General features: G+C 52.4%; 1 protein-coding gene and 1 pseudogene across 1 annotated transcript; one reads left to right on the forward strand and one right to left on the reverse strand.

Annotated features, from left to right (window-relative positions):
* The first annotated feature begins 164 nt into the window (after window positions 1-164).
* On the forward strand, window positions 165-21,641 carry LOC121144947 (B-cell differentiation antigen CD72-like). The gene is made up of 13 exons (XM_040963592.1): window positions 165-448; window positions 545-637; window positions 1,830-1,895; window positions 2,016-2,111; window positions 2,437-2,739; window positions 15,537-15,641; window positions 16,176-16,247; window positions 16,692-16,787; window positions 17,113-17,448; window positions 19,198-19,355; window positions 19,706-19,800; window positions 20,554-20,684; window positions 20,940-21,641. Exons 1-13 carry the CDS (start codon window positions 370-372, stop codon window positions 20,975-20,977), a joined length of 1,668 nt encoding a protein of 555 aa, XP_040819526.1. The 5' UTR covers window positions 165-369; the 3' UTR covers window positions 20,978-21,641.
* Window positions 6,624-9,178, reverse strand: LOC121172516 (annotated as a pseudogene).
* Window positions 21,642-22,606: the final 965 nt, after the last annotated feature.

A 22,606-nucleotide genomic window follows, 5' to 3' on the forward strand; every position in this document is an offset into this window, starting at 1 on the left:
GGCACACCCAACGCCCCCCCCCCCCGCAAAACACACACCCTTGTGGGTAGGGTTGGTTAGGAGAGGAGGAACCTGGGGCTCAGAGCTTTCACAGCAAGTCTGGGTGGTGTCTAAGATCTCCAGTTCCTGTGCCCTGGGCTCTGGCCCCAGTGTCCCTCCTGTCCCTGTGGCCAGCGCTCATTGATACCTCTGCTTCACTAAGCCCATCTATCCAAGACACAATTCCATTTTCCTGTTTTGTGACTGCAAGTCACAGGGTCAAATGCACCCAAAAGGAAATTTGGAGTTGTAGAGGAGCAGGGTGGGAGAGGAGAGGGGCTTAGGTGAGCAAACAAAGAGCTGCTGGGGACAGGGGTGCTGCCAGGGACCATGGAAGAGGCCATCACCTATGCAGAGCTGCACTTTGTGAAGTCTCCTCTCAAGAGGAATGTCTCCTACCCGGGGCAGGGTAAGGGCACCTGCAGCCTCTTCCTCCATGTAAGCCCACAAAACCCCAACCTCCGCCCCACTGCCATGAGGCCTGTCCTCTCCTCTGCACTCCCAGAGTCGGACAAGGATGAGGAGCTCAGCTATGAGAACGTGCAGGTGCCCTCAGCCCCGGAAGCACCCAGAGACCTGGCACCAGGGGACCAAGCAGGTATGGTGAGCCCAGAGGACGTGTGTGTGTGTGTGTGTGTGTGTGTGTGTGTGTGTGTGTGTGTGTATGAGAGAGAGAGACGCTGGAGAGAGCCAGAGCAGCTGGTGTGTGTATGTGTGTATATCTAGGTCTGTGTGTGTGTGTGTGTGTCTAGGTCTGTGTGTGTTTGTGTGTCTGAGTCTGTGTTTGTTTCTGTTTGTGTGTGTGTGTCTGTATGGGTCTGTGTATGTGTGTGTGTGTGTCTCTGTGTGTCTGAGTCTGTGTGTGTGATGCTGGAGAGAGCCAGGGCGGCTGATGTCTGTGTCTGAGTCTGTGTTTGTTTCTGTGTATGTGTGTGTGTGTGTGTGTGTGTGTGTGTGTGTGTGTGTGTGTGTGTGTCTGGGTCTGTGTGTGTTTGTGTGCAGAGAGGCTTCTGAGTGAAGTGAGGAGTCCACAGTGGTCTCCAGAAGATGCTACCCTAGGTTGGGAGGGGATAAGAACAGCAACAGCTATCAGCACCATCCCTAACCTATGTGGGGTCCTGATGGGTGTTGGGGCAGCCCTGGGGAGCTGAGCTCCGATGAAGAACTGTCAGCCATGTCGGCAGGCTGAGGATTGGGAAGGTAGATACTGACAGTGATCAATTGGGAGAAGAGCTAGGGACCAACCCTTTCCCACACCAAGGAAATCATAAAAGGGACCCCAGGAGAGACATGATATAGTTCACTGGGTGAAGATCGGGGGAGAAAACCTGGCAGGAGCCTACAGAGTCAAGTGGGAATGCCCTCTGTGAGAGCATTCCAGAGCAGTTGCAGGCAGAGGGAAGCAACTGGGTCCATGGGGTGGGAGGGCCTTGTTGCAGGAGGCTGCCAGGCACTGCCTGGATTTCATGTGCTGCCACCACTGCTCCCTTCGCCTGGACGGAGCAGCCGTATCTTGGAGCAGTGCTGAGTTCCCAGCTTCAGTGCAAATATACCTGTATGAGTTCTGTTTCATTGCCAGTTGTAAGGAAGCCTGGGGAAGGCAGGAGAGAGACAGTCACTGCCGGGATGAGCCCACGCGACCTGTCTGGAGATGAGCCCTCCCACTGTGGCCCCAGAGGCACACCCCACCCGTGGAACAACCCTATTCCTATTCTCTCCACCAGTTTCCTCTCTTCTCTGAGGTTTGTTCCAATGCTACCAGGTAATCACCTCTCCATCCACCTAACCAGGAACAATCCCCAGCCCTTCTTCTGGAACGTACTCCCGCTTCACCTTTGAAATGCTCCAGCGCCCAGGCAAGTTGGCCATTGCCCACCCCTCCACATTGCAAGCATCTCCTTGGGATGCTTTCTGCAGGGGCCCCCAATCCCACCCCAGCAACCCCTCAGTTTTCCTCCTTCCCTCCCTCTGTGAAGGCCATGTCCACTCCTGCTCCTCACAGTACCTCCTGCTGGGCCTGCTCCTCACCTGCCTGCTGCTGGGGGTGGCTGCCATCTACCTGGGTGTACACTGTGAGTATGGTTGACCCTGCCTCCCCATTTACCCCCAAAGACCTCGTCCCTGCTCTCAACACCCTCAGCTACTCTGGCGCAGTGCACTGCACAGGCACGGCCCTCACATTGTCAGCTTTGGGTCTACATCCCAGCCCTGTCTATTCACAAGCACCCTGTCTTTACTAATCATCAGTCTTTCAGTGGCCAAATGTCAGATGTTGCCTGTAAAGGGCAACACAGCAAGACACAGAAGAGGGGTCAATAATAGAGTGCTGTGGCTCCAGGGCGTGGCTGCAGGAGTTGTGTACAGCCTCCACCCACATCCTTCTGTGTGGCTGCCCAGATCTGCAGGTGTCTCATCAATTCGGGCAGCTTAGCAGGTTGCTGGAAGCCTCCAATGTCAGCCTGCAGGAGCAGCTCCACCTTGGAAATGTCCAACTGGAGCAGATGGAAAAGGACTTGCAGATCTCCACGGAGCAGCTGGCCCAGAGCCAGAGAGCACTGGAGGAGGAGCAAAAGGCACATCAGGTTGTACAGGAGGAGCTGCGGGACTGCCAGGCAAAGATGCAAGGGACCTTGCAGTCTACGCAGAAACTGAGGCACCTGCAAGTCATACTGAAGCCCTTCTTCACCTGCTCCTCACAAGGTACCTACTGTGGGCACAGGTGAGCTGGAGGGACTGGCTGGGTGTGAGAAAGTCAGGTGAAGGGGCACCAGGGGCAAGGGTCTGGGAGTGCTCAGGAGGCAGCGAGTTGTACAGGAAAAGGGCAGTGGAGCAGAGCTGGGTTTGATAAGAGTTGTAGCCACTGGCCAACAGAGAGAAGGGTAAAGTTGCACACTGGATCTAGGGCTTCTCCCTTCAGCACCAAGGGTGGCAGCCCACAGTGTAAATTAGTTTCACCACTCTGACAGCAGGAGGGGTCTGGAAAACCTCAGCACTTGTTCATAAAGTTGGATCACTAGTTTCAAAGGACATACCTCCACTTAGTCCTTGTTCCTGTACAGGTGGCTTAGGGCAGAATCACCACCTATTCCTGGTAAAGGCCGATAGGGGGAAAGGTGGTTGAAAGGTACAAGGAGCTCTCACAGAGAGGTGGGTGGGATGATTCACAATAAGAGTGAGGCAGAACACTTCTCCACCTGGTCTACCCTCTTTGAAAACAGTGATAGGAGAAGGGACGTGTGGAAGGGAAAGGCCAGGCTGAGGAAGGTTGGGGTCCTAGGCAAGGTGCTAGGAGGCACAGGGAGGGCTTGGGAGCATGGTCAGGGCGAGGCTCTGTCTGGCTGAGGGGGCAGGAACAACTTGTGAAGACACCTCCAACTATCATTTCCTGAATCTTTTTCTGTTCTGTGCTGTAAGATCCATGCTAGGGCTGCCCCCAGTTCCCACAGCAACCCTGACTGCTCCTCCATTGAAAGAACAGCTGTGAATGCCTACTCAGATGACAGCTCTTCCATCTCATACTTCTGCCACCTCACAGAGGCTCACAACTTCTGGCAACTCCCCTTCCTCTGTTCCTGCCAGCTACCTCCTGTCTTCACTTTCCTCCCTGCCCATCCTGAGGTCCAGTCATTACTCAACTGCTCACTCCTTTTTCCAGTGTCCTTCATGTGCTTGACTGGTAAGATCTGAACTCAGCATGAACCCGGTTGACCAGAGTTCCTGGTGCTGTATCAAGGAGTGTCTTGTCGGGGGATAGCCTCTTTCTGGCACTCCCGAGACTCCAGTTGCCAAACATTGCCTGACAACCTGGACTGCTTCCCCAGTACCCCATATTCCTTCCTCCCGTGCTCAATAGATGCCTTCATCTCATTCTCCAAGGGTTTCACGTAGAGTATTCACATCTGCAAAGACATCTGACATTTTTCCCTTTCCTATCTTTAAATTTGTTCCATAGCCATTACTCCTACTCTCTCCAGTGCCGCCTTCTGGTTGGAGCTAGGGAAGACCTTCACAAACAAAAATCTGCTCATGACATCCCATTTTAGACATTGTCATTCTAGTTTTTAGATCACAGTTAAGTGTACCCATGTTTCAGTGATTTCAGTGTTTCAGTGGTGACTATTTTGGGAAGGAGAAGATGTGAATGAATAAGAGGCCCAGTGGGTGCTGGTGAGGACAAATGAAACTGGACAAAACTCGGGGTATACTGTAAAGTTCAGAAATGAGTTTGAGGGGTGAAGGTAGAAAACTTTGTCCTGTGAGAACTCCTGGAGTGTGGGGAAGTCATGCTATTGAGTGTGAAGACTTTTTAATGAGCGTACATAGACAGGGCATTTGCCATGGCGGAGGTGGCAGGGCGAGGCTGAGGAGGATTGCAGAGATCTGGGGCCAGAAGTCCACAGTGTGATGGCCCCAACCCAGGAGGGTGTGGGTAGCAGACGAGCCACAGCAGTTTTATATTCATCCCATTGCATTCTTCCTGCTTTCTAGACACCTGCTGTATGGTAGGCTGGATACTGATTCAGGGAAGATGCTTTCACATCTCACTCACTAAGAGAGATTGGCAGAGAAGCCAGGAGTATTGCGAATCTCTGCCATCTGGCCTGACCACAGTCAGAGACAATCCTTGGAGTTACTATTATTCAGAAGTAAGTAAGCCCAGATGGGTTGCCAATTGTTACAGACACGTCATCAGGGCAGAATGAGCAATGCACACCAGTCCACGTGTGCTGGGCAACACAGATGGTCACGATCCTCAGCACCGAGTGGCCAACAGCTTCTCCACCCTCACAACACAGTGATGAGGGTGGCCCCTCCTCACCAGTCAGTGCTGGCGGGAACTCTTAGCTGGCTGGGATGTGGCCCTTGAGGAGTGCAGGGCCACCCATGAGCGGTCAGGTACCACAGGCAGGCTTGGCCCTGAGGTCCTCGTCCTGTGTAATGCATTTCGCCCACACACCTGTGCTCTTTGACTCTCACTTCAGAGTTCTCCATGGAAGAGATTACTCTCAAAATTATCCAGGGACACCTCTTATTGGGTTGGCCACAGTTTAATAACGGAGTACTGGAAGAGGAATACGGGGTGAGTTTGTCTGGAATTTGCATGCTTCCATCTATTTGTCATCTCATCAAAGACATATCAAGGCAATTTCCTCCTTAGTTACTGATTCCAGAATGTTTCCTTTAGTTAGTATTACAATTGCCTATTTATTTTTCTCCATTTAAGAACATTCTAGGGAAGTCTTAGAATTTATTCGATTCCCTAGTATCTAGAAGTCCCTGGCACAGTTAAAATGATGAAATAGTTATTAGGTTGGGATCTACATCCTTATTTCTAAGGAGAAGCTGAAGTTCAGCCAGGGTTTTACAGCTGATGGGAAACTTGGGCATTCTAACTTGCCATCCCTAGACACACCTGCCCAACTGGCTGCGCTGTCCCAGTCAGGGCCACTGGGGGCGCTAGAGCAGTGCCAAGAAAGTAGAGCAGAGTTTGAGTCCTGAGACAAGGTGGCCACTTGCTTATATTCCCTAGGGTAACTGACCATCTATCTTTACAATTGGCATCCAGACATCTAGATCTGTGCCACGTGCTAGGCAGGCAGAGAGGGGTTAGGACTGGCAGTAGGTTGTCATGGTGAGAGCACAGAGGGGAGGATAGGCTGGGGATTCAGCTGATTTGGTTTTAATATTTGCAGGTGCTCCATGTTAGAGCACAACTGGTCATGGGTCCTGAAACCAATGGAGTGCACTACCCTTTATGCCTGTATCTGTGAGATGGCGTCTTTCAGGTTTCCAGATGTGTACCTTTCTGTGTAGAATCCAGGTAAGAGTGGAGCAAGGGCTGTGATATGCCAAGTCTAGGTCAGAGAGGTGCAGGGAGGTGGTGAGAGGTCAGATAGAAAAGTTCTTCTTGGGGAGGGTCTATGGCTTGGTTGGGCATGACAGGGGCAGGTAAAGACCTAGCATTTCAGGGAACTGGTGAAGTGGCTGTCCAGGGAACTGGGGTAGAGGTGGATGGGCTGGTGGGAGCGTAATGGCAGCCAGTTGTGGAGCACATTGATGTTTTACTCTTCCAGGTGTTCATGCCAGGAGCATCTGGGCCATCCCCTCTAACGAGGGCTTGCAGTACCCAACATTTTCTCACTGGAAAGTGCCTGGTCAAGGCCTGACTCAGACCTGACCATTGTCACCAGTAACCTGCCTGCTTCATGCCTTGCCCTAGCAACTGATGTGTTCCTGGAAAAGGAGTAAAAAAGCTTCAAGAAGGGACTCTGGATCCCGTGGCCAAGAACCTGCTCCTGTGGCATAGGAGTGGGAACAGGAGGTGTGCACAGGGGCTGAATAAAAAGGCTAGCCTGGAGCCAGCCAGGAAGTTTTATTGAAATCACTTTAAATAATTTACACTTGTTAGTCTCTTGCTTAAGCAACACTGTGTGGTTGGATGAGCCCTGGGGAGTGAGTCCAGGGGTTGGGATGGCCTACTGCTCTGTCCCTTAAGTCTATACTGAGGCTCCCCTACGTGGTCAGCCTGGCCAGGGCTGGCACTCTGTGCTCACAGGTATATCTTGATGACCAAAGGTGGAGGCCTAAGAATCCAGAGTTACCATTGCTAGGAATGTGCCCTGTGAGAAGCAGGCTAGACATGGGTAGCTTGGCGTGGTGCCCTCAGTGAGAGAGGAGACAGCCTGCTTCCCAGTTAAGGTCGTGGTAGCCAGCATGGGGTGTGGGCTCATGGACAGGAAGCTGAAGCTAAAGAAGTTGAAGAGCATGCAGGACAGGGCAGTCCATCCTTGGGCTTCCAGGGAGCTGCAGGTGGCGGCAAGGGTTCTGTCAGCTCTAGGGTCACCGCCCACAGCAGGATGTGCTGAGCGCAGTGCCAGGCTCCACGGCCCAGGTCTCTGTGGAGTTCACTACCACATGTTGGGGTTGGGGTTGTGGTTGAGGGGAGATCCTGATCTGGGGGCCTATGGTTGGGAGGCAGAAGAGCAAGTGCTGACGAAGTTATGTGTAGTCATGGCCAGGGTTTGCTGGGGCTGCTGCCCTCACATTCTGTGCTCTTCTCGACCAAGGGTGCCATGGCAAGAGGGCCTGAGCCTGGCAGTGCAGTGTCTATGTTTGCAGGAGCTCAGGGGATGAGGGCAGAGAATGGCAGCAGCAGGAGGAGTGCCATGCTGGGTCAGGTTCTCTGAGTGATCACCAAGGGCAACTGGGTGGAGGACATTGGCAATGGAGGTACTACTGATGGGGAGCAACAGGCCTAATGGGTGTGTCCAGGAGATTGATCTTGCCACCCCTGAGGTTTTCTCAAAGTGAGAAAGGACTTACTGGAGTCAACGGTCCTCCCAGGTGGGGGTGATTTGGGTGACGGGGCAGGATGATGCCTACCAACTTTGGGAGAGCTGCGCATCTGATCTGGGAAGTGTGGCAGAAGGATCCCTTCTTGGCACATTCCCTGTAGATGGAGGAATCTGTCAGTCATGTTCTTGGCTCTGACCATGGTTCCCTTGGGACCCTACTTCCTTCCAGAAGCTTGGTGAGCTGGAGTTTAGAGAAGGGATCCCACCTCCAGTCTCCTAACCCCTCCTCCCTTCTACTGTTCCTTCAGGCTCTAAATTTGGAAATCACTGTCTTGTATGAGCCCTTTTCCAACTTCTACCCCTCACTGATTCCCACCTGCTCAACTTCTAAGTACACTTGGCTCCTTCCCCCATGATTTTATTTTTGATGATGTTTACATAGTTGAGAAGGACTCATGCCCTTTTGGACCACTGATTAGGGTGTGAAGGATCAAAGAATAGAAGAAAGTGGATGAGACGATTTGTTTCAAATTTTTTTTTCTTCATGTATCGAAGGAAGGTAAGAGAGAAGGGGAGGAGCCCCACCAAGCATCCTAATGGCATCAGTACTTGGCTATGGGGGATAGCCACCCAATGTTATCCCAGGGTCCCCATGTGGAGCATGTTCTAAGAGTACTAACGTGGTTTTGATAGTTCTGAATTTCTGTTGGTTTCATTGACCCAAGGATGAGGAAATTCTTCCAAGGCCTATCGGGTGAGATAGTCCACCCTATAGTCTCCAATTGCCCAGATACTTGCTGTCAACACATGCCTGGGAGAGTTGTCCAATTTATTTTGCCCTCCATCCTCTGCTATGATACTAGATGCCTTCTGCAAGCCCCCAATGGACTTCCATATCCTCCACGTGCATATAGGCATGCTGTCCACTACACTGTCTTCAGCAACCGAGGAGGCCCAGTTCTGACATATGCACTCTGTGGTCAGACCACGAATCTTATGATTCTCCCCATGCTTGGAGTTCTGAGTTGAGTGGTTCAGTTGGGGATCTCCAAAAAAAACGTCCTGTGAGGTGATTCCAGATTAACTTATGTGTGTGCTGAGCAGTACAGGGTCTGGCTCAATCCATGACCCATGCCAATCTACACACACACTAGTGGTTGCAGTTGCTGGGTCAGTTCTGTCTTCAGCCCTGTCTCCTATGCAAAGCAATGGATGCTGTGGCCCAGCCTAACCCAGCACACCTCACACTTTGCCCTCGTGTATTCCAGCAGTAACTTCAACCCAGACAGAGTAACCTCCAAAACCCCCCACCAAGCTCACCCACAGTCCTGGTTCCTGCACATGCCAATATGAACAGCGTAGTGTATTCTGTCCTGCATTCCACTTGGTTTTGTACACACCAATGGGCACCTCAGACTTACTCATCCCAAACCACTCTACTATCCAGTCCACATTTATGCTAGTGGGTGCTAACATCTGTCCAACCAGATCTACCCCTGGCCCTGGTTCTCAGTTCTCATGCTCACTGCAGTCTAGTTTGACAGGACTTGCTCCCTTTGCCAGCACTTGCCAGCCAATGGCTGTAGCAAAGCCCAGCCAGGCTGTACTTGTTCTAATCCATGCATACACATGTGGATATAGTCGGTTTTCCTAGCCTTGTTCTTTCCCTAACCCAGCTCACATGCAGGTCAACAGGTGTTGAAGACCTGCCTAGTCTGGTGTGTCCCCAATCCCAGTTTTCACGCTCACCACTGGAAGCAGTGGCCCAGCAGGGGAGTTCCTTTTACCCCCCCTACCAGGTTCACCTACCCAACATGGGTCTTACCTGTGTTGCTCTGTTCCATGGCCCAGTCTGGAATGGCATGCCCTACCTGGGCATTTGCTGGCAGGTGCTATAACCTTGCCCAATCCATTTACCCCCAGTTACTGATCATGTGAGTGGGTGCTGATTCCTAGCCCAGCCCAGCCCAGCCAGCCCCCATTCCTGGCCCTAATGTGAACTGGTTGGTGTTTTTGGCTCATTCTGGCCTGTCCTGCATCAGGTCCTGGTTCTCACATCTGCCAGTGAGCATTATGAACTATCCCAGCTGGCCCACTGAAACCTGACACACGTATGTTAGCCAGTACTGTAACCTGGCCAGATCTGGGCTCCTCCCAGTCTTGATTCTTGGGCCAGCAGGCACTGCTACCTGACATAGGAGTTCCCCAAGTTCCTCTATCAGATCACCTCCCAGGGGTAGATGTCACACACACCAGTAGATTGTTGGCACAGCCTGGCTTGGCCCACCTCCTGTTCTGGTTGGTGCAGAGGTCTTGCCTGACTGGCCCATCCCCCCATTCTGACTCTTCCTGTCAGGTGCTACAGTCCAGCCATGCCTGATCCACTCCCAGACCCAGGCCTCGCATGGTTCACTGGGTGCAGAGACATAGCCCAGCCCATCCTACACTCACCCTGGCCCTTACAAGCATCAAGGATGCTAGAGCTTAGCCAGCACCCTAGACATTGTCCACATATGCCAAGTTATACTGCAGCCATGTTCAGGACAGTCACCAACCATATTCTGGCTCATGTGTTCACCAGTAGGAACCACAACCCAGCTGGTGCAACCCCTTAGCTCCCCAACCAGGCCTGCTCCAGTCACAGATCTTGTGCAAACCAGTGGTTGCTTTGACCTAGCCTGGCATAGCCAATACCACATCTAAGCTTTTGCCAACTGATGCTGCAGCCTGGCCTGACCCAGTCCACACTCAGTCCCAAATCTCTGGTGGGTGCTTTAGCCTACCTCTGCCCCGTCTGCCCACATCCCTGGCTTTCATGTAAACCAGTAGGTGTGATAGCCTAGCCCAGCATGGCTTGCACTGCCTCTTGGCTCCTACACATGCCAGTGTGCTAATGTGTGGCCTGACCCTGCCTGGTGCACCCTTCCTCCACTTCCCAGAACCAGCCCACACACACTTGCTGATAAGTAGAACAGTCCTGCCCAACCTGATTAACACCCAGCACTGACTCACATGCTCACCAATGAGACCTATGTCCTATCAGGAGAGTTCCCCAAGTCCCTCCAACAAGCCCATTTCCAGACCCAGATATCACATGTTCCAGTGGGTGCCAGGCCCTTACCTGGCATGGTCTGTCCTCCAGCATCTGCCTTTTCATGTGTTGGTGAATGTTGTGGCTTGACCCTCCTTTTATCCTATTCCTGGGTATGTGTATGGATGAGGCAGCCTGGACCAGCATGGACTTTTGCCAACCCCAGTACCCATGAGTTCCATAGTCATACCTAGATCAGCTTGTCAACCCATTCAGTTCTTGAGAAAATCAGTAGATATTGCAGTTCCACAGCAGTGAGCCCATATATCCCACACACAATCTCTTCCCAGACCTGGTTCTCTCATGTGCTGGCCTAGCCTGACGTTATTCATCCACTGTTTCAACACTCACTGGCAGGTACTATGATCTAGCCCTGCCAGATAGGCTCCCAGCCCAAACTTTAGTGTGCACCAGTGGGTGGTGGTCAGTGGTGATCAGTGCTAATTAGCCCAGCCCAGGTCTTCTACCTTGGTGAGTGCTTTCTTCTAATCCTGAAACGTGTTCCAACTTCCCTCCTCCAAACTGCTTGGTCTCAGCCCACTCACTTACCTGCAAAGTACAGTGCTTTTGTTGCTGGAAGTGTCCCAGAAGTCATTTCTCACCTGCAAGTTACTCCCTAAGCAATCCCCACCTCCCATACATCCCCATATCCTCTTTTGTGACTAAACCATAGCCCCTGTGCATGCAAGCACATGGCTTTCACCAGTTCTGCTGGTGTGGTGTGCTGGCCTAAAGCCGTGCCTTCTCACACAGGATGCCACATCCAGCAGAAGTGCTGGCCTGGGACACTACCCATCTGGCCAGTTGGGACTCAAGCATGTTAATGAGTCCACAAGCCCAGTCCACCAGCACAAAACACCAGCATGACAGTCTGTGGCCCTAGCAGCACCAGCACCCCTGGAACCTAAACATGTGTGGGAGTTCTCAGGCCTGCTCAACAATGCCAGCGACTAGCCCCCAGCCCCAGGATCCTCAAGGCCACCTAGCTGCTGCCATGGTAGAAGCCCACTTCCTCATGTTGTGCTCAGGAGTTCTGCGGAGGAGAGAGGCAAATGAATTTCCTGGGGGTCAAGGTCCTGTTTGCTTACTCTGAGTGGATGTCAGGAGAATCCTGGTGTGTTGGTATTTCAGACAGCTGCTCTAGGATCTGCTCCAAGTGCTGGGTGAATTTGGTGAACAGAGCATGAGCACCGGGTTCCATCTAATAGGCAGATGAAGGGCAGCCTCATTCATTCTGGCAGCTCCTCACCATCTTGTCCCCTTGGGACACCTGTGGACAACTGTGGGCAGCCAGGCCAGCTCAGGGAGGGGAGAGAGGTGCTCATGCTGCAGCAATCAATGGCCAGGAGGAAAGGCAGTGGGCAGTCATTCCCCACCAGAATGATGAAAGTTGGCAGGCTGAAACCAGGCTGAAGCTCTGTGGCCACCAGGGAGGAGTGTCCAATCAGCTTTCCTCAAGGTCTCCTTCTCCACCATGCACCTAACAGTTAGGGTCTTTGCCTCCAGTGAACCAGCTAGTATGCAGCAACTTTTCCTTTGCAACCTAGAATCATCCATCACACTCTGGGGTAAGTGGTTGGGATCTGCAGGTACTAGGGCAACGAGCCCGCACAGCAGGATCCATTCACGGGGGTTAAGGAGAATATGTCAGTTTTCTTTTGGTAATCTGCCAGAATGCAAAGGGGAGGGCACTGGACCAGCTCTCCTGGAGCAGAGAAGGCTATGAAGGATGCAAGCTTGGGATTCTGGGATCCCATTGGAGTATCCCAGATATGTCTGCTCAGTCCTCAAAAATGGGATATCAGACCAGTGAATCCTGAAGCCTGCTGTGCCACAGCACCTGTCTCATTCCTCGTGTATTTCAATCCCTTAGGGTCAGAGGAGGGCGGGGAAGATGGGAGTCACAAAGCACAAATAGGGTCCAGGACTAACTCTACAGCAAGGGGTTGTTCCTTGAAAGAATTGTGGGTATGGGCATATTTGCGAGCAATGCTAGAGTTCCATGGTAACCTCTTGAGGCAAACCTCCCAGTCACATGTGTGCTTTATAATGAGCCAATAGCCCACTGAGCTAAAATTAGAAGTGGATTGGGCTCCCTAAGATCCCCATGAGTGTAAAATGCTACCAACCACCTCTCCCCTGAAAGTTCTGCCCATCAACTCTGCTTAAACAAGGACTCCCTCCACTTGACACTGAGCACTTCACTACTCAATACCAGGGAGCACTAATCATTGATCTCTGCAACATTTCATTCTGTGGCTGGAACCATCATCATATCTACTGATGTCACTTTCAATCTGAGTTGACCCTCAGGTGCTTCCTTTCAGCCCGGTGCCACCAGCACCAATGAAAGTGGTTTCTGTGGTTTCATCACAAAACCAAGAAAGGGCCTGGGGCTAGTTCCATGGACCCTCAGCACTTCTTGGCCGCTGCGACCCCAGTGTCAAGAGTCCTATGGGCTGTGGGTGGGCCCGTGTCTCTCCCTCTCACTCTGAGAGATGACAACTGAGTTCACAGAGTCCTGTGATGAAGTTTCTACTCACCATGTCTCCAGCACACATTCATTTGATTGAGATCTAGTCTATTTTGCATGTTGCAAATGGGAAATGGTGACTTGTCCAGCCACGTGCAATAGCAAGGCCAGCCTTCATCTGCTATTGCCCAGGGTGCACATTACCAAAAGCCTGGAAAGGAAGCAGAGCTGCTGGGACTCAACAGGCACTGCGCTGGTAGGGGATGCAGGTGTCCCAGGCAGCCACTTAAGTGCTGTGTGATCCCTGCCCTCCTCTCCCCCAGCTTGTGTTGGGCACAGCATGCCTGCAGCTTGGTTTTGGGGCTTTCCTGGGCAGCGAGGTCATGTTCACTTGTGCACTGACTGTGAACACTGGGACATTAGCTATGGTTGTGGACTTCCTGCCAAGGTTTCTGCAATGGATGTCCATATCCACGGCTGTGTACCACACATCCATGCATGTACTCTGACTGTCCCCACCCACTCTGCCTCCAGCTGCTCTCTCTACCCCTGAGGCCCACAGGGAGTCACCCACACATCTCACACTGTCTGTATCTGAGAGAGGTCCTGCCAGGGAATTGGTGGTAGTTGGGAGGAGGAGGGCGGGCCTTTTTGAAACTTCAGTCAAGCACAGCCAGTGAACAGCTGCAGAGATGCCTTAGGAAAGTGTGAGTTGTAGCAAGGAAACACTCACAAGTGCTGGCTGCCACGCCCTTTGGTGGCTTTTCTGAAAACAGCCTGGTAAGTCCTGGCCCTGATCAAAGTGACAGTGATGTAGTAGGCAGCTCACAGACACAGAACCCTCTACTGGGAGGGTCCTAAAAGATACTCACCTCTCACACATACTCCATCACAACACCCCAACACATTCATACATGCGCACACAGGCACTCCTGTGTATTCTCACACCAAGACCTGAGATGACAAGTGTGTCCTCCTGCCCCCACTATCTGAGGGATCAGCTGTGAAAGCTCGGGCCATGGCACACCACACACCAGTAGCCACATGGGCTGTTCATCTGTGGCTTGAATGTTTTCTTCCCCAGCTACAAGAGAGGATTTGAGAAGGGAGTGCAGGTGTCTCCTGCAATGCCATGGTAGTTCCTGCTTCCCTCTTGCAGGTAGGCTCCTAGTGTGATCCCTGGATACAAGGCCTGGGGAGTTGATCTGGGAGGGATGGCATCTTGGAAACCAAAAGTTCTGGAAACACTTTCAGGCACTGCTGCCCAGCAGGCCTTCTTCAGCTCTTCCCTGGGCTCTTCTTCTCCATCACTTGGTCAGGCCCTCACCAACCACGAGGGCCCGTCAGGCCTTGTCACCCACTCCATCCCCACAAAGGCCCATTTCTTCTTGGGGCTGAGAAGTAAAGAGCGGGAAGAGCTGGGTTATGCAGAGGAGGAACATTTCTGGGAAAGCAAGTCTAATGAAATATGAAAATTCTGGCGACTTGGAATCCTGCCCAGTCCGAGCATAGCCTAAGTTCTGAGCTTCAGTCGCCTGCAAGCTGTGGCTCTTGCTAATCCTTGCAGCCTGTTTCTCATCCCCTGCCAGTGCATTGTGCCCAGGTGTTGCATGGATAGGATGGAGGAAGGGGCTGAGGGCCACAGGTGTGATCAGCCAGAGAGCAGAGGGGCCAGAGAGAAGTTTTGAGAAGGAAAAGAGAGATGGAGGGAGGGCGTGCTGACCCAACAGGGTGGATCCTAGTGCCTTTTTCCAAGGCCATTTAATCCCCAGGAAGGGCTTTGGAGTGGGCACATGTGTGAGGCAATTTCATTTGTTCTCAAATTTCAAGCAGATGAGGGACAAGGCACTATGAGTTTCCATGGGACAATGCAGCAACGCGCGCGCGCACACACACACACACACACACACACACACACACACACACACACACACACACACACACCCTAGAGGGAAGAGCTGGTCAGGAGCAGAGGAGCCCCAGGAGCCCCAGGAGCCCAGCCCTGCCACAGCCATGGGCAGCCTATTGGGAGAGGGGTTTGGTCTAAGATGCCTCACTTCCTACCCTGGGCTCTGGTCCCAGCATCCCCCTGCCCCTTTGGCCTGGGCCAACGATGCCCCTGGTTCACTGATCACACACTGTGATCTTCCTCTTTTGTTCTGCAAGTAACAGGGTCAAGTGCTTTGCAGTGCAGCCACAGAGGGAACTTTGAGCTCTAGAGTGAGCAGGGTGGAAGAAGAGAGGGGCTTAGGTGAGCAAACAAGGGGGCTGAAGGTGCTGCCAGGGAACATGGCAGGCACCATCACCTATGCAGACCTGCGGTTTGTGAAGGCTCCTCTGAGGAAGAATGTCCCCCACCTGAGGCAGGGTAAGGGTACTCACAACCTCTTCCTCCCTGTGATCCCACCCAAACCAGCCCCCAGGCACTTTCCCCTCTTCTCCTCCCCTCTCTTCTTCTCCCTCCCTCTCCCCTCCCCCCTCCCCTCCCCCTTTCCCTCCCCTCTTCTCCCCTCCTCTTCCCTGCTGTCCTCTCCTCTCCTCTCCTCTCTCCTCTCCTCTCCTCCCTCTCCTCTCTTCTCTACTCTTCTCCTCTCTTTTCCTCTCCTATCCTCACTTTTCCTCTCCTGTTCTCTCTTAGAGTATGACGAGGATGGAGATATCACCTATGAAAATGTGCAGGTGTCCTCATATCCAGAGGCATCTACAGACCTGGCACTGCCCTCCAGACCAGGGAACCAAGCAGGTGTGGCGAGTGTGTGTGCCAGGGGAGTGGGGAGGGGCTGATGCTGTGTTGGAGATGAGAGAGTCACAGTGGTCTCCAGAGGATGCTACCCCAGGTTGGGAGGGGAGAAGGAAAGCTGTAGCTGGAGTTAGATGCCAGTAGCATCTCAATAACAGGTACAGTCCTGGTGGTGACTGGGGTTGGGGCAGGGCCTGGAGCTGAGCTCTGTTGAGGAATGGGAGCCATAGGGGTTACAAGGGGAAGAAGGCAGATATTGGACAGGGATCAATCAGGAGGAGAGTAGGGAGTCAAAATTTTCCCGCCCCAAGTAAACCATAAAGGGAGCCAGCCCTGGGAAAGCTAAGATGGGGTCCAATGGGGAAAGATCAGTGATGATACACTGGCAGGAGCCTTGGGGCAATGAGGAAACCTGTGGGTGGTGAAGGAATCCCAGAGTAATTGTAGGTGGATAGCGGCACTGGCAGGCGGGGCGGTGGGGAGGGCTGAGGGGTGGAAGCTGTGGGGAACACCGGGGCTAGCATGTTTTGTCCTCAGCAGTCAAGACAGAGCAACCAACCAAGTCCTGGAGCAGTGCCCTGTCCTCAGGTGCCAGGAGGATGCACCTGTGTGAGTTTTGTCCCCTCGCCAGCTCCACTGCCATCTATGGGGAAGCCTGGGGAAGGAGGGAGGGAGTGTGAAGCATGGGTCACTGGTGGGATAAACCCACATGGCCCCACCAGGCGCACCTTATCAGGAGAGGAGACTCCTGTGACCCAGAGGCACACCCAACCCTTAGATTACGCCATTTCTATCCCTGGTACTCATTTCCTCTCTGCCCTGGGTGTTAGTTCCCCTTGCTACCAGGCAATAACACTCCATGTGCCTCATGAAGAACAACCCCCAGACCTTATCTGGAACATACTCCCTCTTCACATACAAATTGCCCCAGCACACTGGGGAGCTGGCCATTGCCCATCCCCTCACCTCTGCAGGAGCCTCCAGGGAATGTGGACCGCAGGATCCCCCAACTCCATCCCCAGCCCCTCACTTTTCCTCCCTCCCTCTGTGAAGGTCATGGCCACCCCTGCTGCTCACAGTACCTCCTGCTTGGCCTGCTCCTCACCTGCCTGCTGCTGGCGGTGGCTGCTATCTGGCTGGGCATGCAATGTGAGTATGGCTGACCCTGGCTCCCCACTGCCCACAAGCCACCTCATCTCCTGCTCTCCCCAACTTCAGCTACTCTTGTTCAGTAGACCCCACATGCATGTTGCTCACACCCTCAGCTTTGGGCTGGTTTCCTGTGCTGTCTGCCAACAATTACCCCATCTTCCCTAATGACCAATATTATGGCTCTCAGATGTCATATTTCAGCCCTGTGGTGATAAATGTCGCAAGACACAGATTAGGGGCCCTATAACAGAGTGGCAGAGCTCCAGGATGTGGCTGCAGCAGGTATTCGCAAATGACCCCATCCCTTTCTGTGGCCACCCAGACCTGCAGGTGTCTCAGCATTATGGGCAACTGAACAGGCTGCTGGAGGTCACCAACAGCAGCCTTCAGGAGCAGCTCCACCTTGGAACTGTACAGCTGGGGCAGATGGAAAAGGACCTGCAGAACTCCAAGGAACAGCTGACCCAGAGCCAGAAAGCACTAGGGGAAGAGCAGAGGGTACACCAGGCTGCCCAGAAGCAGCTGCAGGTCTGCAAGGCGGACAGGGAGAAGATGCAAGAGGATTTGCACAGGAGGGTGGAACTTCAGCAGACTGTGCAGCAGAAGCTGAGCCACCTGCAGGACACAGTGAGGCCCTTCTTCACCTGCCCATCACAAGGTAGCTGTTCTGGGCATGGGGAGCTGAATGGGCTGGCTGGTCATGAGGGAGCCAGGCCAGGGGGCACCAGGGACAGGGGTCTGGGAACACTCAGAAGGCAGGAAGTTGTGTAGGAAAAGGGCTGGGGAACAGAGCTGGGTTGATGAGAGTTTTCACTGCCAGCCAGCAGGGAGAGGGATGAAGCTGCATACTGGATCTAGGGCACTCCTTTCAGTTCCAAGGGTGGAAGCTCACAGTACAAATCACCCCATGGACAGGAGCAGGGGGAATCTGGAACCCCCGGCACTTGTTCAGAGTGCAAGGTGGCTGAAGTCCACATGGAGCCATGACAGGGATGTGGGTGGGTTGAAGGGTTTGGGGAGAAATGTTGTGGCCGACCCCTGATCCTCCTGGATCTATCCACTTTGAATGCAGCAATGGGAGAAAGAACACATGGAAGGGAAAGTCCATGCCAAGGCAGGCTGGGGGTCTTAGGAAAGCTGCCAGAACCGTGGCACAGTTTTGAGGAGGGCTTTGGTGAGTGTCAGGGTTGGGCTCTGTCTGTCTGATGGGGCAGGAAGAGTGCTTACAGCCAACTACAACTGTCATTTCCTGAATCTTCTTCTGCTTCGTGCTGTGAGATCCCACAACGGGGCTGCCCCTTCCCCTGCCCGACCCAGGTTCCCACAGCATCCCCGATTGCACCTCCATTGAAAGAACAGCTGTGAATGCCTACTCTGATGACAGCTTCTTCCACCCCACACCTCTGCCACCTCTGCCTGTGATTTACTGACACTCCCCCTCTTCCTCTGCGTGTCAGCTGCCTCCTGTCTTCATTTCTCTCCCTGCCTGTCCTGAGATCCAACCATCACCCAATTGCTGACTCCTTTGTCCAGTGTCCTTTGTGTGTTTGATGACTAGATCTGAACTCAGCATAACCCAATTGACCAGTGTTCCTAGTCCTACACCACAGTGTGCAGTTTCGGAAGAACATTCTGCCTGCTGCCACTGAGACTCCAATCACCAAATCTTGGCTGGTGCCGTGGGCAGCTTCCAGTGCAGCTCCCACCCTGCTCCCCTCCTTTCTCCTACATTCAGCAGATGATCCCATGTTGTGCTCCAAGGCTTGCAGGTCCCAAGGCCTGAACCTTCCCTGCCCACGTCCCTTCCACTGGAAGCGCTGTGGAGCAACTTGAAGTTTTGTCCATCATTATCTTTGAATTTGTTTCCTAGGCATCCTTCTTTTTGGACCTGGGGAGGTCCTTAAAAAAAAAATATTCTGCTCATGCCATCCCAGTCTAGACTAAGTCCTTGTAGTTGCTTGATCACAGCTAAGGAAATCCCTGAAATAATGATGTGAAGTCTGGTGGGGTTGCTTTCAGGAGCAGAAGAGAAGAATGAATGTGTGAGAGGTCCATTGAATGGTTATGTGACCAAGATGAGACTGGACAAAATTCAGGGCACACTGCAAACTGTTCAGAAATGAAGCAGGGTGGGAGTAGAAACACTGTCCTATAGGGGAACTCCTGGGGTGTGAGGAAGTCATGCTATTTCTTGTGAAGTCCTTTCATTGAGTACACATAGACAGGGTATTTTCCATGATGGGGAGAGGAAGCAGAGTGGGACCTAGCAGGATTGCTGAAAAATTGGGCCATGATTCCACAAGTGTCATGGCCTCAGACCCAGAGGTTCTGGCTAGAACTAGACCGGGTGGGGAGTATCATTTCATACCAGCCTGTGCTGCCCTCACACTCTCTCCCTGCTTTCTAGACACCTGCTGTATGGTGGGCTGGATACTGATCCAGAGAAGATGCTTTCACATCTCACTCACTAAGAGAGATTGGCAGAGAAGCCGGGAGTATTGCGAATCTCTGTCGTCCGACCTCACCATTGTCGGAGGCAATCCTCGGAGTTCTCATTATTTAGATGTAAGTAAGATTGGAGAAGATGCCATTTGATAGAGACACATCATTGTGTCAGAATTGACAGTGCACTCTGGCCCGTATGCCCTGGCAAACACAGTCATGATCCTTAGCCCCGAGTGGCCAGCAGCTTTTCCACCCTCACAGCACAGCACAGTGCTGCAAGCAGCCGCTCCTCATCAGCCAGCACTGGCAGCCAGCACTTAGCTGGCTGGGACATTGCCCTCGAGGAGCACAGGGCCAGGGCACCAATGGGTGGTCACATACTGCAGGAAGGTTCAGCCCTCTGTTGGAGGTCCTCATCCTGTGGCATGTGTTTCTGACCACACACCTGTGCTCTCTGAATCTTCCTTTAGCATTCTCCCTGGAAGAGCTTATTGTTGAAGTTATCTGAAAACACTTCCTATTGGGTTGGCAACAGCTTCATGAGGGACCAGGGGATGTATACAAGGTGAGTTTGCTAGAAGTTTCAAGTATTTCCAACTCTGTTAACTTGTAAAAAAAAAGATATATCAAAGTAACTTCCTCCTGATTCTGGAATGCTTCCATTAGCAAATATTACAATTACACACACACACATATGTATATGTCATGTATATGTATGCATACATACATGCATATGTCCATATATGTATATATAGAATGCTTCCATTAGTAAGTATTGCAATTACATATATATGTATATATATATATATATATACCTCTATTTAGTTCATTGTAGAAGTCTCTTCATACTTTTTTATTCCCTAGCATCTAGACTCCTGGGACAGTTAAAATAATGAAATACTTATTATGTTGGCATCTACATTCTTGTTCAGAAGGAGAAACTGAGGTTCAGCCGGGACTTTAAAGATAGGGGAAACCTGGGCATTCTAACTTGCCATTCCTAGACACACCTGCCCAACTGAGGCTGAGTTGTACCAGTCATGGCCACTAGGGGCGCTAGGGTGGTGCCAAGGAACTAGAGCAAAGATTGTGTCCTTTGACAAAGGTGGCCACCTGCTTGTGTTCCTGGGTAGTGTGCCTGGAGTGTGTCTGTCCTCCAGACCTTGGGTAACTGGCCCTCCCCTGGCCCTCCCACCTCTGCAGTTGGCACCCAAATATCTGGAGAGCTGGGACTAGGTCAGGTTTCACACAGGCCAAGGTACTGAAGGGAGTATTGGCAGGGAAGGTTCAGTAATCTCTTGATTGATTTCACCACCAGCATGTGCTACACGATAGAGCACAGCCAGTCACGGTCCTTGGCGTCACAGGCGTGTGGTACCCCTCTTCCATGCATCTGTGAGATGGCATCTTTCAGGTTTCCAGACGAGGATCGCTCTTTGCAGAATTCAGGTAGGAGTGCAGCAAGGGCTGCGGTGTGGCTGTTCCAGGGACAGAGGGGTGCATATCAGGGATTGAGAGGTCAGAGGGAAAGTTTCCCCCTCAAAGGAGGGACTATGGCTTGGTTGGGCATGGACACGAACAGGTAAAAACCCAGTGTTGATGGATGCTGGTGAGATAGCTGACCAGGAAGCTGTGGATAGGTTGAGCTGGAATGGGAATTGGTAATTACCAACTGTGGAGCTCACTGATGCTTTACTTTTGCAGGTGTTCATGCCATGAGACTTCTGGGCCATCGCCCCTGACCTGGGCCTTCAGTGCCCAGCATTTCCTTACTGTGCAGTGCCCAGCGGAAGGCAGAGCCACATCTGACACTTTTCACCAGCATACTGCCTGTTTCAAACATTAGCCAGACATTGGTTTGTTTCTGGGGAAAAGTGTGAAGAAGCTTCCAGAAAAGTGTGAAGAAGCTTCCAAAGCTTCTGGACACTTTGGCCAAGAACCTGCTCTTGTAGCATGGGAGTGGGAGCAGGGATAAGGGCTCATGGGCTGAGTGGATTAGAACAGTCCAGAGCCAGCCAGGCAGTTTTATTGAAATTACTTTAAATAATTTGCATATGTCAGTCTCGTGTGTTAACAATGCTGTGTGATTGGATGATCTCTGCAGGAGAGCTAGCCCAGGTGTTAGGTCAGCCAAATGCTCTGTCCCTTAAGTCCATGCTGAGGCTCTCCTGTATGGGAAGAGGAGCTGGTCAGCATGGCTTGGGCTGGCACTCTGAGCTCACATGTGTGTCCTGAAGGACAAAGGCAGAGGACTAAGAACCCTAAGGTCCTATTGCCAGGGGTGTGCCCCCGGCAGAAGCAGGCTGGGCATGGCTGGCTTAGTGTGGTCCTCTTGATGGCAGAGGAGACTGCCTGCCTCCTGGTTGAGGTTGTGGTACACAGGTACCTGAACAGTAAGCTGAAACTGAAGGGTGGTTTAGAGCCTGCACACACCATATAGGCCTTTGCTGAATTGCCGGGCTCAGTCGACTAGGAGGCTGTGACCCCTGGTAATCTCTGGGCTCCTGCCTCTTGCCCCTCCTGCCAGTGCGTTGTGCCCGGGTGTTGCCAGAGGTGTGCCTGGATAAGACAGAGAAAGCGGCTGAAGGCCACAGGTGTGATCAAAGCAGAGGGGTCAGGGAGAAGCTGTGAGGAGCTATGAGGAGCAGGAAAGGAAGAGATGAAGAGGGTACTAATCCAATAGCGTGGATCCCTGTACCTCCTCACAAGGCCATTTAATTCCCAGGAAGGGCTTTGGAGTGCATGCCTATGTGTGGCATCCTTACTCTTAGTTCTCAAATTGTAAGCAGATGAGGGACAGGGCACCATGAGTTCCCATTGGACAAGGCAGCAAATCAGGATCCCTTTCTGGAAACCCACATCTGCCTAAAACTCCAGAGATCAGCAACTTCTAACACACACACACACACACACTCACTCACACACACGTGCCCTAAAACGCAGGTCTAGTGTGGAGCAGTGGAGCCTTGGGGTCCATCACTGCTACAGTGGCTGTGACGGAGAAGTGGTGGGGTGGGAGTGGTGAGAGTTGAGTCTAAGATATACAGCTCCCCTGCCCTGGCCTCTGGCCCCAGTGTCCTGCCTGTCCCTGCACCCAGCTCCCAACGATGCATCTACTTCCCTGAACCCATCTGTTGCAGACACACGCCCATCTTCCTTTTTTGTGGCTACAAGTACAGGTTCAAATGTTGAGGGATGTGGCCACAGAGGGAACTCAGCTCTCAAGTGAGCAGAGTAGGAGAGAAGAGGGGCTTAGGTGAGCAAGCAAGGGGGTTGGGGGCTTTGCCAGAGAACATGGCGGAGGCCAACACCTATGCAGACTTGCGGTTTGTGAAGGCTCCTCTGAGGAAGAATGTCTTGCACCTAGGGCA

The sequence above is a fragment of the Ochotona curzoniae genome, unplaced genomic scaffold (assembly GCF_017591425.1).
Source record: "Ochotona curzoniae isolate NIBS_2020 unplaced genomic scaffold, NIBS_Ocur_1.0 scaffold_3208, whole genome shotgun sequence".
NCBI lineage: Eukaryota > Metazoa > Chordata > Mammalia > Lagomorpha > Ochotonidae > Ochotona > Ochotona curzoniae.

What these genes read in the sequence shown, in the direction of transcription:
- LOC121144947 (XM_040963592.1), top strand. Translation starts at nt 370, where the DNA reads ATGGAAGAGGCCATCACCTATGCAGAGCTGCACTTTGTGAAGTCTCCT. An exon ending in TGAAATGCTCCAGCGCCCAG is followed by an intron (nt 1,896 to 2,015) that starts GCAAGTTGGCCA and finishes CCCTCTGTGAAG; the next exon opens with GCCATGTCCACTCCTGCTCC. An exon ending in GGAGTTCTCATTATTTAGAT is followed by an intron (nt 19,356 to 19,705) that starts GTAAGTAAGATT and finishes ATCTTCCTTTAG; the next exon opens with CATTCTCCCTGGAAGAGCTT.